At 32.0% G+C, this 15,205-nt stretch overlaps 2 protein-coding genes across 2 annotated transcripts; both read right to left on the reverse strand.

Annotated features, from left to right (window-relative positions):
• Positions 1-29: 29 nt before the first annotated feature.
• LOC108450601 (tyrosyl-DNA phosphodiesterase 1) lies at positions 30-3,916 on the reverse strand. The gene is made up of 16 exons (XM_017748294.2): positions 3,751-3,916; positions 3,477-3,656; positions 3,132-3,392; positions 2,895-3,056; positions 2,751-2,811; positions 2,579-2,655; positions 2,238-2,495; positions 2,018-2,107; positions 1,781-1,915; positions 1,458-1,607; positions 1,142-1,245; positions 998-1,051; positions 766-856; positions 574-660; positions 348-492; positions 30-244 (listed from the first exon to the last, which is right to left on the reverse strand). Exons 1-16 carry the CDS (start codon positions 3,763-3,765, stop codon positions 177-179), a joined length of 1,938 nt encoding a protein of 645 aa, XP_017603783.1. The 5' UTR covers positions 3,766-3,916; the 3' UTR covers positions 30-176.
• A 1,226-nt stretch (positions 3,917-5,142) lies between these two features.
• LOC108450632 (chaperone protein dnaJ 50) lies at positions 5,143-7,975 on the reverse strand. Its single transcript, XM_017748348.2, has 10 exons — positions 7,734-7,975; positions 7,594-7,656; positions 7,431-7,497; positions 7,262-7,321; positions 7,032-7,082; positions 6,845-6,925; positions 6,533-6,645; positions 6,200-6,317; positions 5,891-6,017; positions 5,143-5,634 (listed from the first exon to the last, which is right to left on the reverse strand). The coding sequence occupies exons 1-10, from the start codon at positions 7,850-7,852 to the stop codon at positions 5,531-5,533; spliced, it is 903 nt and encodes a 300-aa protein (XP_017603837.1). The 5' UTR covers positions 7,853-7,975; the 3' UTR covers positions 5,143-5,530.
• Between the last annotated feature and the right edge of the window lie 7,230 nt (positions 7,976-15,205).

Here is a 15,205-nt window from a genome sequence, read left to right on the forward strand (position 1 = left end):
ACAATTTTAATTTGTAAATAAAACCCAACTAACCGAACCAAAACCAAATGAAACTACAGTTTTCAATTTTCTTGGTTTTTGTTTAGCCCTACACTATACAAAATCCATATGGGCAAAAATCTAAAAGAAATCAACAATGAAGATGATGATTCATTTAAACAGCACTACTGTTGAACTTATCGAGGCCAAACTTGACCGTAAACATCCTTCTTACTGTATCGCCGGTCCCATGACCATGGAATATCTGTACAGTGAATGTGTGTATATGTATATACGTTAGATGAACTACAAAACGCAGTTTATAAAGATTGAAGGTGATGATGGCATGAGATAAAAGCTGTAGGAACCTTGGGATGAATATGGTTCAGGAGGGAGTTCGTATGGTACAGGCAATTGAATTACTTCGGATGTCTTGCTTCCTTGCCAAGCAAGTGTAACTAGCTTCGTCATTGCTGGTATGGGATTTCCGGGTGACTTTGATTTACCGGTACCCTGATTTAGATAACAATGGTAATGGTTAAAAGCCATTTTGTTTTTCGCATGATCTTCCTCATGAAATTCAGGTATTTTTACCTTTGATGAACCTGCCTTATCAGTGCAGGAAAATTCACGACTGGGACCGTCTACTTTGATACGAGATGGTAAAAATAGCACACCCAGCTAGATGGATATTTACAGAAAACATAGTGTCAATACTGTCAGCACAAACAAGTAGAGGGTTCAAATTATGAGATGATTATAGACATTCGGGTCGGATGTATGCACCTCGTAAGAACGGATCATCAACTGAGAATTGTTCTTCTGAAGGGCGCCCCAGGCAGCTTTGCTAAGGTTTGCTGAAGTTAGTAAGAACCAACTGCATGCATGAAGAAAGTTTCAGATATCCGGATGAGAAAAGGGAGCTAAATCCCGATTTTTTTTTTTTTGGAGGAAATCCAAATCTTGAAAAATAAATGCTTTTACGAGAATGATATGTAGGGCTTGAATGAGTTCTTACGCCAGATTTTGTCCCTTGTAGCGTGTATATGTCTTGATATGCGGCATTGCACGACTGAAACACCAAGAAAAATAGGATCTTAAGAATCAACACTAATAACTCGTATTTATAGCTTATCTTTCACCAAGGATGAAAAAGGCATACCAGCGCCCGGTATGGCTGGCCTTCCACTTTGCCCAATACTTCTTCAAGAATCCTTTTTCGACATTCTTAAGTGGACTCGGAATTGCATTTCCAGCTGCATAACCCTAGAAAACCAGGTAGAATAACAAAATATAACAGAAACCCAATGAGAAATAGTACCGAAATCAAGCCAGAGTGAATTGGTTAGACACCAAATTCAGAATATGCTTTTAAAAAGTGAGTAGTTTTAGCTTATGTTTAGAACTAACAATAGTTGGTGGACGACCATGCACTTGCATATATGAACGGCTAATAGGAAAAACCGACTTGATAGTACCTCTAAGGAGCATCGGACATCTTCAACAGTGGGCCATATTATTAACGACTCCCCTATACCGAGGGGTGTTTTATCTTCTGAATAGCCTGATGACATTGACGATGCTAGCTCAGCCATCCATTTCTCATCCAATGAACCGAGGGAGGAGAACTGTAGTATGTCGAACAAGAAAAAGAATGCTATCAACAAAAGCAAAATACATACGTCTAGTTCTTCTCTTAATCTATATGGTGAAGAACCCACACACACAAGAGGACATATAGAAAATAAATTCACCCGAAACCACTGCATGACTCGACATAACAGAACTCCAACAACAATACCTGATAAACTAGAGGAGATCTCTGAAACTCTTTATCAAAAACAGAGTCTTGGAGAACAGTTCGCAGCTTCATATGGCCCCATTTTTTCAGATTGGAACCCGTATGATATCCAGGGACGGATGCAATTAGTCGAACCTGAAAAATTATCAAAGAGTTTATATGGTCCCATGTAATTATGAGATGGAGACAGAATTGGTTACATATGTAACGAAATTAGTTGAACAGACAAAATTATACCTTTGCCTCACTGAAATCGAACTTCTTGAAGAAGGCGGAATTGATGTTGAAGTTTCCCAGAGACGGTAAATTAGCAGTGAACTCGGGCCACTATGAAAATTCCAGAAAAGAAAGGCATTATTATATGATAATACCCTGACAACTGCCTACCAATCTACTCGAACTTGATTAGTAAGGCAAAATCGTATTCAGATCCACATATTGCACGAAAATTTGGTACCTTCAGTGTGCTGAGATAGTCAACCAAGTCATTTTCAAATCCACATCCTTTCGTAGAGTTACTTTGATCTTTCCAAGGGAAATCTTGCATCCATAAACCTTGACTTTTATTATTCCAGTCAACGTATATTAAGTTTGCTGTATGAACAATAACTCTCACTCCTTGAGGATACACAAGGACCATCGCCTTCGAATGGTGTGTCCCAAATGAAATAGGTAAGGGCGGCTTGTGCAGAATCCAATTGGTAGGCTTGCTTCTCTGTATAAGGAGCAGCAAATAACATGAAAATCCACAAGCCGTATAACTCGAGCTAAAATAATATATTTAGACCCTTAGCTGACCTTCATAAGATCCAGCCTGCTATCACCTTCTCCATGAATAACCAATACATTGGGAATTTTTGCAAGTTTCGGACATGCTACACAAAGGATGACATGAAAGCCGTATAAAGATAAGCAAAAAAAAAAAAAAAGGCTCATATTCAAACAAGAACTACACCAAAGTCGAATTCACCTGATATTAACCAATCAATATCTACCATATAATTTGAGAGGACTGCGAGTAGAACATCACCCTAACAATGTAATAAACAATCAAGCAGCAACATATGAAGTTAAAATAGGCTATGCATAACATGAATCACTAATATTAGACTACCTCAATCACATCCCCTATAGAAACAGAATTAGTATTTGCCCATGTTGGCAAGCCTTGAACTTTCAATAATCGAAATGTATGCGGCAACTTATCATTCGAAACGCAAAAACCCCGAATCGCCTCGACAGAGTTTTGCTCTTGATTACTGTTTTTGTCCTCTGCCTGTCAAGTAAAAACCATAAAAATTAAAGCTTTTAAAGAAAAAAATAAGCAAAAAACTTCAAATTTAATTAATACCTTCAATTTGTCAGCTGAATTTTCTTCATTTTTGGGACCTTGATTTCGTATTTTCTTTCCAGAAAGTTTCGGGCTTTGTTCATTGCTATTAGCTTCACTAAAATTTCTCTTTTTTTCACCAGTTGAAGCTGATACATATTTGAACAAGTGATTACCTGGAATCAGCTCTATGATATCACCATTGTTAATAGCTGTTTTCTCGCGGGAAACGAGCTTCTTTCTCACCTCGCCGGACCTAATGACCACTGGGTTAGTCCCTTCCTACAAAAATTCCACTAATTGATGAAAAACAGAGAGTGAGAAGGAAAAAGAGGAATAAATTAGTTAAGATAACGGAGTTTTTACGACGAGTAAATCGGCGGAGCCGTCAGGGGAGGTGGTTAAAGCAATGTGTTTGCGGCTGAGTCTCTTATCGGGAACGGAAACATCGTTCCGGCCGATGAAATTAGGGCCGTGAAAGAGGGGGAGCTTAGGGAGTGAAGCCACCTCTTCGAGATTCTTATTTACAGCAACCAAGTGTCCAATCTGTTAAACAAAAAAATTAACCATGAAATTTAGAAGAGAATATTGAAAAAAAAAAAAAGAGGGAAAAGAGAGAATCATTTCAAAGGGAATTGACCTGAGATCGAGGCATGGGTGAAGAAGTGGCGTTTGGTGCATGAAAGTGGAAAAGAAGGTAAACAGAGAAACAGACGCAGTATTTTGGAGAGGGAGGGTGGTATGGTTTGGCCTTTTGGGATTTATTTGAATTTTAAATAAATTAAATTTTGAAGCAGGGACTGCGGTGCGGTGCATGTAAATTGATTTAGAAATTCATGATATTCACAAATTAACAGCAATATATTTTATATTAATCTATTTACGATAGCTCTAAAAATATATTAGTATAGAAATTTTAATAGAAGAAATAGATAAAAAATTTAATAGAATAATTAGTTTGTTCTTTAATTTAACATCTATAAATTAATTTACTCATTTTAAATACATAAAAAGATAATTTATTTTAGGTAAATAAAAAAATAAAATTTAATCCGATTTCTAATACAAAAGCTGCAATCATACATTACACATCTACACTATATTCATTATGCTAAATAATATAAATAATCCACAAATTATAATCGTGTATCGCGTAATATTTGGATCACATATAGTATATAAAATGATCTACAATCATATATTACCAGGTTGATGGAGGGTTCCAATTCAGATTCATGGTTGATGAAGATCGATGGTGTATAAGATCAACGATAGATCGATGATAATTTGAAATAACTTGAAAAAAAAAATTCACGATTTAAGGTAAACGGTGAATAAAAATCAATAGTGAACAATAATCCAACTTGATAACTCGAATTAACAACTTAAATCGAGTTAATTTTTGAAGAAAAAATGTTTTTCCATTGCAATTGCTTTGCTCGATTGAATTATTCACCAAATTAATTTGGATTTAAAAATAAAGTAAGTTGTACTTTTTTTAGTATTTTTCATTTCTATTTTATGATTAGATTATAGATTATAATTGTTATGATAAGAACATTGTTTCATCAATCCAATATTCTACATCATTCAATTCTTCTAAGTTACCAATCTATGTTAATAACATAACATATCGCATAAGTACAAAATCTTAAATACAATTGAAGAAATCATATATGTGAAAACTTTTGTTTTCTTTTTACCTCATGGTTTATGTCCGGGATTTGTGACTATCTCTTCCTAACAATGTTGTCTTTAATACTCAAACTTGTTCTTTCCTTAAGAGTAAAATGTGTTCTATTACTGCACCAAACACTTTTTATCGTAACCTATATGCATGATTGGACAAAAGCACATTTAGTTCCGCAACCTGCCACAACTGCCGAGCTGCAGTGACAATGAATGATTAAGTTCAAAAAAGTGATTAAAGACCTCGAGTCATTTACTAACTTAAGCATCTGAACATTCCCACTCTTCGAAGATCAAACTCGGATGTCCAAACATTTTTCAACTTTAGCATGAACATGACAACTTTCTAAACTCATCGATTTTCAGCTCTAGAAAAAGAAATCAGTATCACAAACGAGTAACTCAAACAATTTATCATCAGTGATACGAGTTAGCATGATTTCATATATGAATATAGCTGATCAGCAATTACTAGAACATCAACACAGCTATCTAAAACTATAACTTCGTATTTAGAAATATAGAAGATTATGCTAGAGTACCCTTGCTAGAAGAATTAGATTCGGATGCTTTCCTTATCAAAATTTGGTGATCAGCAATAACTGTCTTCTCTTCTTTCTAGTATAAATAAAATCGAAATCACCTTATGAGTAAAAAGGGTTTTTTTTTTTTTGCCTTGAATGTAGAAGTTTCCGTGAACAATCTCGAGCAAGCAATGTGATAAAGCTTTCCTATCTTCTGCGTTTATGCTCTTTCCGAATTTCTGATAAGTAGCTATCTAAGTTGGACTTTATCCATAACCGCCTCTGGAGAAGGTCCTCCTTTGTTGATTCATCTATTAAACACAAATAATAAGATTTGATTAAAATACGAGTTTAAAGGGAATGGATGAAACCTGCATTCATCTAATTAGTATAAGAGTACAAAATTACTAATCACTATGTTGATCAGCACATATGACTGTACGAGTATATGACTACCTTGATAAGTCATTCACTCATTCTACGGTTCTATCATCTATCAAACCTCGTTTAAATGCCTAAAAGGGTGTGTTGCCTTTATGAAAAATGGAGGAACTTAAGCATAATTACCGATGTTTAGCCACGTATCAAGAGGCACTCTGAGGGAGTTTCTCGTCAGGTAAGCTGCGTCTTCCCAAGAATATGGAGCTTGTTTGACTTTGTATCTCCAGAACCAACAGCCATACCACAACAATAGCTGGAGAGACAGAAATTTAGCCAGTAACCAATTTCAGTTTAAAAACTAGGGTTGAAGTTTCTAGCTAATATAAGAACAGCGAGACCAAACACTCAACTATAACCAACATATTTGGTATTCACAAAATTACTAATCTTAACCCAAAATTGCAGCTATTTTAGCTTAATAGCCGTTATCCTAACCTTGCCAATAGTGTAAGGGAGGAGAATGAAACGGACACCAATTAATTCCCAGATGGATGGCTTTTCAGCTCCCTTAATGTCCAGCTCAAGTTCATTGCTGAGATCTTCCTCCTTTTTCCTACAAAGAAAATATGGTAATTTCTATTAAAAAAGAAAACAAAGTTGTTATATGCCGTTGCTCAATGTGTTTTTAATGTAAACAGAACCACATCACCCTATATATGATTAATGTAAACAAAACCACACTACGGTATATATGCCTAATGTAAACAAAGCCACAACACCAGAGTCTAATTTTATGGGCCAAAAATGAAAAAGGTAAATGAGATATACTTGATAATTTGCCTGTTACTCTTCTTCTTATTTGTGGTTCCTCCACTGCGTTCAAGTTCCAACGCCCGCAGTCTGTTTTTGTAAGCAGGTGTCTTCTTCACCATATCTACAGCCTGAATCCAGAAAAGGGAAAGCAGGGAAAAAGAAAAAAAAAAAAGGTCAAATGTGTAACATGTAAACTACTGAGAGGTTACAGTGTGAAAAGTTCAATCTTATAAGTCTATCTACCAATATTAAGCACGTCCAAAGTCGACCAAATACGATTGACATTCAGAAATGCCAATATTTAGATAATACTCAATGGTAACTCACCTGATTATACCTTGTCAACCGATTGAAATATTGAAACACCGAAAGAATCAGCAGAACACCAACAAGGACAGCACGAGTATCCTAGAAAGCACACATATAGAATTGTAACAAACAAGTTAATCCAAAACCCCTACTCCGAACCAGAAAGAATATTTAGTAATCACAGATATAATAAAATAATCCTCACCGTTTTGTGACCATAATATGCACGATAGTAACGAGCTGTATTGTAAAACACCTAAAACGAACAGAAATTAGATGATTAATTATACAGAGTAATGTACAAGGTCAACCGTATTGAAATCAAATGATCCACGATAGTAAGAAGAGTGACAAAGCTAAACGAAAGCATAGTTTACATATTACATATCATTATATATTTCATAAAATGCCTTAAAACAAAAACTTAAAATTCACCTCCTCTGGATGTGCAATTGCATAATCATACTGCTCCCTTGTGGCTTCATCTTTCAGAATCTGCAACCAAAAAATCATTACTTTTAATCACTAGCTTTCACAGTACTGATAAGAAAAATCTCAAATTCAATGTAATGCACAAATTGAAAGACAAGGGAATGTAATTTACCTCATACGCATTGGCAATTTTCACAAACAGCTTTCTAGATTCCGGATCTGGATTCTTATCCGGATGACTAAAAGAAAAATTAATAAAAATTCTAGTTTAAGATACAATTAAATCAAGAAAGAGATCGAAGAATTTTGAAAAAGGAAAGAAGAAAAAAACTCACTATTTCAAGGAGAGCTTATAATAAGCTTTCTTGATCTCCGAGGCATTAGCAGATTGAGAAACCCTATAAAATATAAACTCAAAGTTAAAATAAAAGAAAAAATGAACGGAGAGAGATAAATTCGAAGTGAGGGAGCTGACCCTAGGAGATCATAACAATCGTCTTCGTCACAGTAAATGGCGATCGACGGTGAGATATAGAGAGATAAAAAGAGCGTCAATACGAGCGCGCACCACCGTATTGTTCCCGGTGGCGCCATCTCTGATTTTCCCTTCTCTGGTTTTCCTTCGAAATGGCTTCGGTTTTTTTTTTTTTTTTTTTTTGTTGTTGTATAGATGGAAACTGGTTTCTTTTGCTGTAACTAAAAAATATGCACCGCTTGATCTATTTGACTACAAAAGTCAACGTATTTACTTATTCAAACTTAGGGCTGGGCTGGGTGTCCATCAGATGCTGGGCCTTCTCATGGTTTATATGCGTAGGCTTAATTCACCGGGCCTTCTCATAGTTCGTATCTTTTTTTTAACATGAGCCCACTTTTTTTTTGAGGGTTAATTCCATCAAAGGTCCTTGAACTATAGCCCAATCTTAAATTTGTTCCTAAACTGTAAAAATGTTTTAATTAAGAACTCAACATATCAATGTTGTACCAATCATGTCCTTTCACCGCCCTAGCCTTTAATTTTTTTTGAGGAAAACACAAGTATAAAATTATAAATATATGTATACTTATCACATAAATAACTTAGATGCAAGTTTAAATTAGAAATGAGCATATTTAAAACAAATTGATAAAATTATAAATTCTGTGTATTTATCACATGAACAACTTAAATAATACGTATTTAAAAAAATTGTTTTAGTAAAGCTTAAGAGGGTTCTTTCTTTCTTTTCTTTTTTTTTCAAACGTGATAGATCTAAATTATCCTTACAGTAAGTACATATATATATAATTTGATTCACATGTTTTAAACATATTCCACGTCATATTTTAACTACCATTTAACACCAAAATTAGCATGTAAGCTAACAAAAGGGCCTAATTAATATTATACTATACGTCGAGGATTCAATTGAAACATTAATTTATACTTTTTTGTCCTTTCCAATAGTATTGAAACTTTTTTTTCTTTCCAAAGGACTATAGAATGATATAAGTATGAAATTACTTTGAATAAATATGGTTTAATACGTAAATTTAGCTTTAGTTTAATTGGTATTGGTATTATTACAATAAAATTTGAATGACGTTTACTTAAATACGCTTAAGTACGTAATATCTTTTATTCTATAGGGCATAATATTGTTGTTTCGTGGATGTATAGTGTGCATCGTATTTAGGGTTTGGGTTTTTTCAAGTTTAGATCATTTAAGATTCAATATATTAAGATTTGTGAATCGAGTTTTTAGTTGAGTCATTTCAAATTTAAATCTTTTAAATTTAAATTACTTTTATTTGAGTATGGATTTGTTGAAGTTTAAATTTAAATTAATTTTTAAATTTAAGTAAAATCGTTTTAGGATGGAGTTTTTTTCTTCTTTCTAAATCGTGTTGGAAAATGGGGATAAAAAGTTCAAATTATAGATTTTTGGAATAGACCAAAATTATTTTTAAATAAAAAAATTAAGGAAATTTCAAAGAAATAGTGGTCAAAGGCAGGCTATATCGGGATTGCCCGCTAGCTTTGCGCATGATGGTTAGGACAAAGTTTACCGAAACTTAGCACTGATGAGTTAATCATTAGTGTTTAAGCTTTTTAGAAGTTTATCATGTTTCTCAATGGTAATAAATCCTTTTAATAATTTATGATCATATCGGTTTTGTTTGACATAATATTTTCCTCTTTTTTCAATTTTTTTTTTAATAATTTTATTATAAGTTCTAATCATATCGGTTTTGTTTGACATAATATTTAGGCTAATTTATAGTCTCTCCTGATCTCATAAATAAGAAAATAGTATGTTTCAATACACTCATGCCCATATCCTCCAACATAAATAACAATACTCATACTAGTTGAATTAAGACTCAATTCAATATCTTTTCTTGAACTTTAATTTTGTTTATGTACCTAAATTGGCAAATTTTATTGTAATGTTACATGAATTCTGATTTACACTTATTATCCAATTAAACTCTATATATGTGTAATTACAAATGCTAATAAATTAATAAGATCATTTTATTAGAATTAGAATTAGAAAAACGAGTTAAATTAATTTTAGACTCAATTAATTTAAATTGAACAAATTTAAATTTTAAAATAATTAACCTCTTTAGATCAAATCATTGATGTTTAATCCTGGTTTTGAATAATTTTAATTGGAATCCCAAATGGAGGCAAATGCACATGAGATGTTGAGCAGGTCGGCATGGGTGAATGGCCAAACAATCGCGTGCCAGAAATATTAAAATTCAAAAAGTTTGAAAAAGGGGCTCTTAATAATTAAGTGGGAATACAATGAAAAATATAGGGACCAATAGGGGGCCCAATCCCACCACTCAAACATTGAACCTACTAGACTCGTCAATCCTCCATGTGGATAATAATGGAGGCAACAAAGTCACCTGCTCTTTTTTTCTCCCCGACAGTGTGTTTAATTGATTGCAGATTTTTTTGTTTTGGTCCTTTGAAAAGGGATCCACTTCCTAATAAATTTCTACATGTTTCAGGCTGGCTGGTTAGCTCACTGGTATTGACAGGACGTGAAACTTTTTGATGGCCCATTTGTAAGCAACTATAATGTGCTGCTCTTCCTGGCTGGTGGCTAGTTGGGAATTATCGACACTGATCCTCCACCATTTCATTGTCGACTGTGATTGAATCAAGGTTATAAGGAATCAATTTTTTAAAAGAATATATAATTTGTGTATGAGCTATGATAAAATATCTAGCAGCACTAAGGCATGCAAGTAGGCATCAGTGAGGTCTGTTTGGACATTTTTCCCAATCATTCTCGCAACAATTTGGTGTTTGGATAAACACGAGTGTGTTGAGTTTAGCTGAAACTTTTCATTGGAGCTTCTAAGTCTATTTGGACTATTTTCCCAGTCTATTCTTTTTCAATTATTTAATGATATTTCAGTTATTTTTTATATCATTCATATATAATTTTGGCAATTTTTTTATCCTCAACTTTAAACCAGAACTCCAAATCTTGACCCCAATCTTGAATTCGAATCCAAAACCTTAAACTTGAATCTTAAACTTTGAGTTCAAAATCCCAAACTCTAAATCTTAAATCACAACCCTAAACACAACCCAAAACTCTAACCTGAACCCGACCTCCGACCTCAAATCTTGAAATTAGTTTAGGATTCGAGGTTTTGGGTTTGGAGTCAATATTTGGGGTTAATATTTAAGGTTGGGTTTAGGTTTAAGATTTAAGGTTCAAAGTATAAAAAAAAATTACCAAAATTATATATCAATAATATAAAAAAATTGTTAAAATATAATTAAATAATTAAAAAATGATACAGGATTACATGACGCCCTTGTTTCATACAATTCTTTCTTTAGTGAGTAGAGTGATAGGAAAAAGAACTAAGTTTACCTTAGCTTTATTTCCTATCAAGTTAATTAAAAATAATTTTCAAGTAGATAGTTTAAAAAATCTTCCGCGTATGATTTTTTTATTTGTGGACATAGTATTTGGAATTGTTGTAAACATCTTGATTAATTATAAAAAATAATTAAAATAATTTATTATTTAATATAATAAATAAATTAAATAATCACAAAACAATTAATTAAAATTTCAAACTTGTAAGCATAACTTCATCATCACCGTGCGAGCGGCTAAGTAACTCATAGTAGAGCGCCATAAGTTCGAACACTTTACTTGAACCTGTGACTACGTTACCATGAATTGAGAGTCTGAGTTGCAATGTGACATCATTTAGGGTGATGGTGCACTCCCTACACGGTAAATAAAATGTGTGGGTCTCCGGGCGCCACCGTTCAACCAAGGCGGATATTAAGTCGGCCTTCAACTTAAACATCCATATCAATGTCGCTGGTCCAAACCTAATGGCATCCAAGTGTGGCATAATACGTTCTTCCGGCCGATAGCTCAGACCATGGACACGCGCCCTCAACACATGATACTCACCCTATCCATATTAAATTACCGCATTAGTTAAATGCTTCCAATTAAATAAAAAATGATGTGCAACTTTATAAATATACATGTGAATAATAAATAACAATTTTTTTTCCAGCACATTAATCATCATTGTTGTGTGATTGGTTGCTCTAACAAAAAAATTATTTTTATATCTACACAAACAATAAAAATTTTAATCACCGACTAAACAAAAAACCAATAATTTACCATAACCCTTATTTTTAATTGAAATTTAAGTATCTTTATTAGAAAATATATAAATATAAACACAAATAAATTGTAGTAAACAACCCATCCCGTAATTAAATCTTCCCCTATTTAATTTTTTATATTATTTTATTATCTTAAACATTAAATTTAAATATCATAATATACAAATTATTATTACAAAAAAACATACACTAAAATTATCTTAATCTATACATACATCTTAAACACAAATCAATTCTTTAAAACAAAAATATAATCTTAAAAATTATATATAAAATTAACAATAATCTGAAATATAAACATATATCTTTTATAAAAATTAAAATTAAAATATATATTAATAATTATAACACTTTTTCCTAAAATTCCAACATAAATAAACTTCCTCCCAAAATTTCAACACTAAAGACACGCACACAAATAAATAAAATAACGCACTTTATTTTCCCCACCGGTGGATGATGGGGTAGGGGGACCAAACCCCACTTTATATAGAAAGAGAAAAAAAAAACTGAAAAATGAAAATAACTTTTACACAGTTAATTTTTTTTTACTTTGACCGGCCGGTGCCACTTGGCACATCGGCGACAACATTAAAAATAAAATTTTTCACCGATATACCTTTAATTTTACGGATGTTTTGGAAAAAAAATATTTCAGTGTCACTTGACATAGTAGCGATATTAATTTTTTTTTTTAAAACACATGATTGAGTGATAATTAAGGGGAAAAGGAATGGTATCGTCAGTATGTCAGGCAGTCCCGACAGGTATTATTCAAAACAACCCATTTTCATAATCCATTTTCATAATTAATTTTTTCTCGGACCTATTTTTATAATTAATTATTTTTAATATTATTTTATAAAAATCCTACATAATTGCCCTAAATTTGAAAAACCTTAAATTTTATTTTAAACTTACCTAAATTATTCCTAGTTATTTATAAAAAAACATGTTAGATTAAAGATAGAACAACTTGATTTTTTCGATACATAGTATTATATTATTCAATTTTTATATAATATATGTTAAAATCTAAACTTAACCTATATTTTAAATATACTTACTTTTGTTTTTATCTGAATTTATTTTTCACGTTTAATATTTTTATTAAACCCATTCAAATATAGTTTTATAGTGTGCATCACCATTATATAGCAGGTGGTAAGGTGAGGTTCGAGAAGCTGATCTAGGAAACTCAGTGCCCTTATCCTCTCCACCAGTCCCCTCAACTCAGTGACTCGAATAATATTGTCTCACTATGAGTCCAACATATATTTCCATATATAGATGCAAGTTGACTTATGTTAGGTAACGATCAACAACCAAAACCTGTTCATACCCTGTGCTAATGATCCAGTAGGACTCACCGATAAAAAATTACAGTTGAAGTGATAAATAAAGTTATTGTTCATAACATTGGAGGACACACCTGAATTAAAAACCAAAGCCTGTTTATATCCAGCCCCGCAAGCCATGTTGCTTTAATTGCAACCTTTGGTATCTTCTTAACAAAACAAAAGTCAGTGTGTCCATTGAATAACACTGAGGGAAAGGGATATATTGTGGTAAGTCCCATTGCTTCAAGTATTTTAAGCAATAAATCCTTCACTAAGGATCCTGATGTCGTTTTATATCAAAGCATTGCACATGGAAGCTCTCCTACAAAGAATTTCTCTGTAAAAATCACATATATATATATATAATAAAAATATTCATAACCTGCATGTGAGTCTGGTTTGTGCTACGTATATTACAGACATGCTACTTTTTATATATCAGAGACCATGGGTTCTTTTTTATGATTGGATTCAATTGGTGTAGATTCAGCCAAGTATATATAAACGTATACCAAAATTTTCCTTCACAAAAATTACATGAAAATTTTCATTTGGTTCTCCTTCTTCCAAGTCTCCCCTTTATCTTTCACTCCCATTTCAAACACTAGATATAAATATATATATATGTATATGTTTGGAACAACATGACAGTGCAGCCATTTGCATTTTCTCTGATAATCACATAAGACGCGTGTTCTTCTGTAAAGCATAAGCTCACAATCACCACCATTGTTTTTGCCTAACCTAATAATTTACATCAATAATTATAATGATTGAAATCTTTACTATATATAGAAATATCTGTCCTTTATTCTTCCTCTCAACTACACAATTTAAAGCATTCACACAGTGTCTCCCCTTCACCTATATATATAGGTGTATATGACTACTTTATATTTATGTATATATAAGCATTAAAGCATCGTTTTCCTTAAGTATAGTTGTTTTCAATAAGGATATATAGATAAGCTGAAAATGTATTGGTAGATGTAGATATTTACGTACAGTGATGTTCTAGTTGTTATCTGATACTTGACTTCAAATTTCATCTTTTAATTTTCCATTTTTGTTGTTTTTTTTTTCTTTTTTTATGTTCATACAGGTAAATATCATATTATAGCTCAGCACGTTTTCAACAACATGGTGGAGACTTATAGCCATAAAGACAAATATTAACCTGGTTAGATGAGATTATAAGGGTAAAGAGTAGGATTATATTTTTACCCTTTTACTTAAAAAATAGTCAAATTAAAATATCTTTTCTAATTTCTTGGAAAAGAAAAGGATATTCATGTACCACAGCTTGAAGGGGTCGCATTCTTGATTTGATTTTAATGAATGAAATTTATGATTGCTGATTGCAGCACACTATATCTAAATTAATTACAGATTTTGTAAAAAATAATGCTGATTAGATTGAGTGATAAAGAATTTAAATTTTATATAAAATTTAAAATCGAGTACTATAAATAAAAGATTATGTTAAAAAATTATATTTTATTTAAGAATTTTCTTTAATAATTACCGATTGGTATAAGTATTATTGTTAATGCAGAAGAATATAAGTTTAAATGTGTTGTAACGCGTTATCCTTTTATTAAAATTTTTCACTCAATAATTAATTAAAATGTGGAGATATATATTTCAAAAAGTGGTGTGACGTCACCTAAAGTATTCTTTTTCCAACTAAAAGTCAATTATATTCTTTTATATAAAAGGATAATGTAATTTTAGTTTCTAAATTTGGTTTTTTTCTCAATTTGATCCTTTTTTTTTTTAAGTTTACATTAGTTTTGAAACTTAGACAATTTTTTTTTTCTAATTTTGATCCTTGTGAACACATGGACTAAAACCAAGAAAAATTGTTAAGTTTTAGAATAATATAAACAACAAAAATTTTAAGGACTAAATTGAAAAAAAAAGCTATTAATT

The sequence above is a fragment of the Gossypium arboreum genome, chromosome 10, assembly GCF_025698485.1.
Source record: "Gossypium arboreum isolate Shixiya-1 chromosome 10, ASM2569848v2, whole genome shotgun sequence".
Classification (NCBI taxonomy): Eukaryota; Viridiplantae; Streptophyta; class Magnoliopsida; order Malvales; family Malvaceae; genus Gossypium; species Gossypium arboreum.

Coding starts and splice junctions, on each gene's coding strand:
- LOC108450632 (XM_017748348.2), bottom strand. CDS start 7,852: ATGGCGCCACCGGGAACAATACGGTGGTGCGCGCTCGTATTGACGCTC. Junction 7,498..7,593: donor TATAAGCTCTCCTTGAAATA/GTGAGTTTTTTT, acceptor TTTTTCTTTTAG/TCATCCGGATAAGAATCCAG. Junction 7,322..7,430: donor AAATTGCCAATGCGTATGAG/GTAAATTACATT, acceptor TTTTGGTTGCAG/ATTCTGAAAGATGAAGCCAC.
- LOC108450601 (XM_017748294.2), bottom strand. Junction 857..997: donor TACAAGGGACAAAATCTGGC/GTAAGAACTCAT, acceptor TCATGCATGCAG/TTGGTTCTTACTAACTTCAG. Junction 493..573: donor ATAAGGCAGGTTCATCAAAG/GTAAAAATACCT, acceptor TATCTAAATCAG/GGTACCGGTAAATCAAAGTC.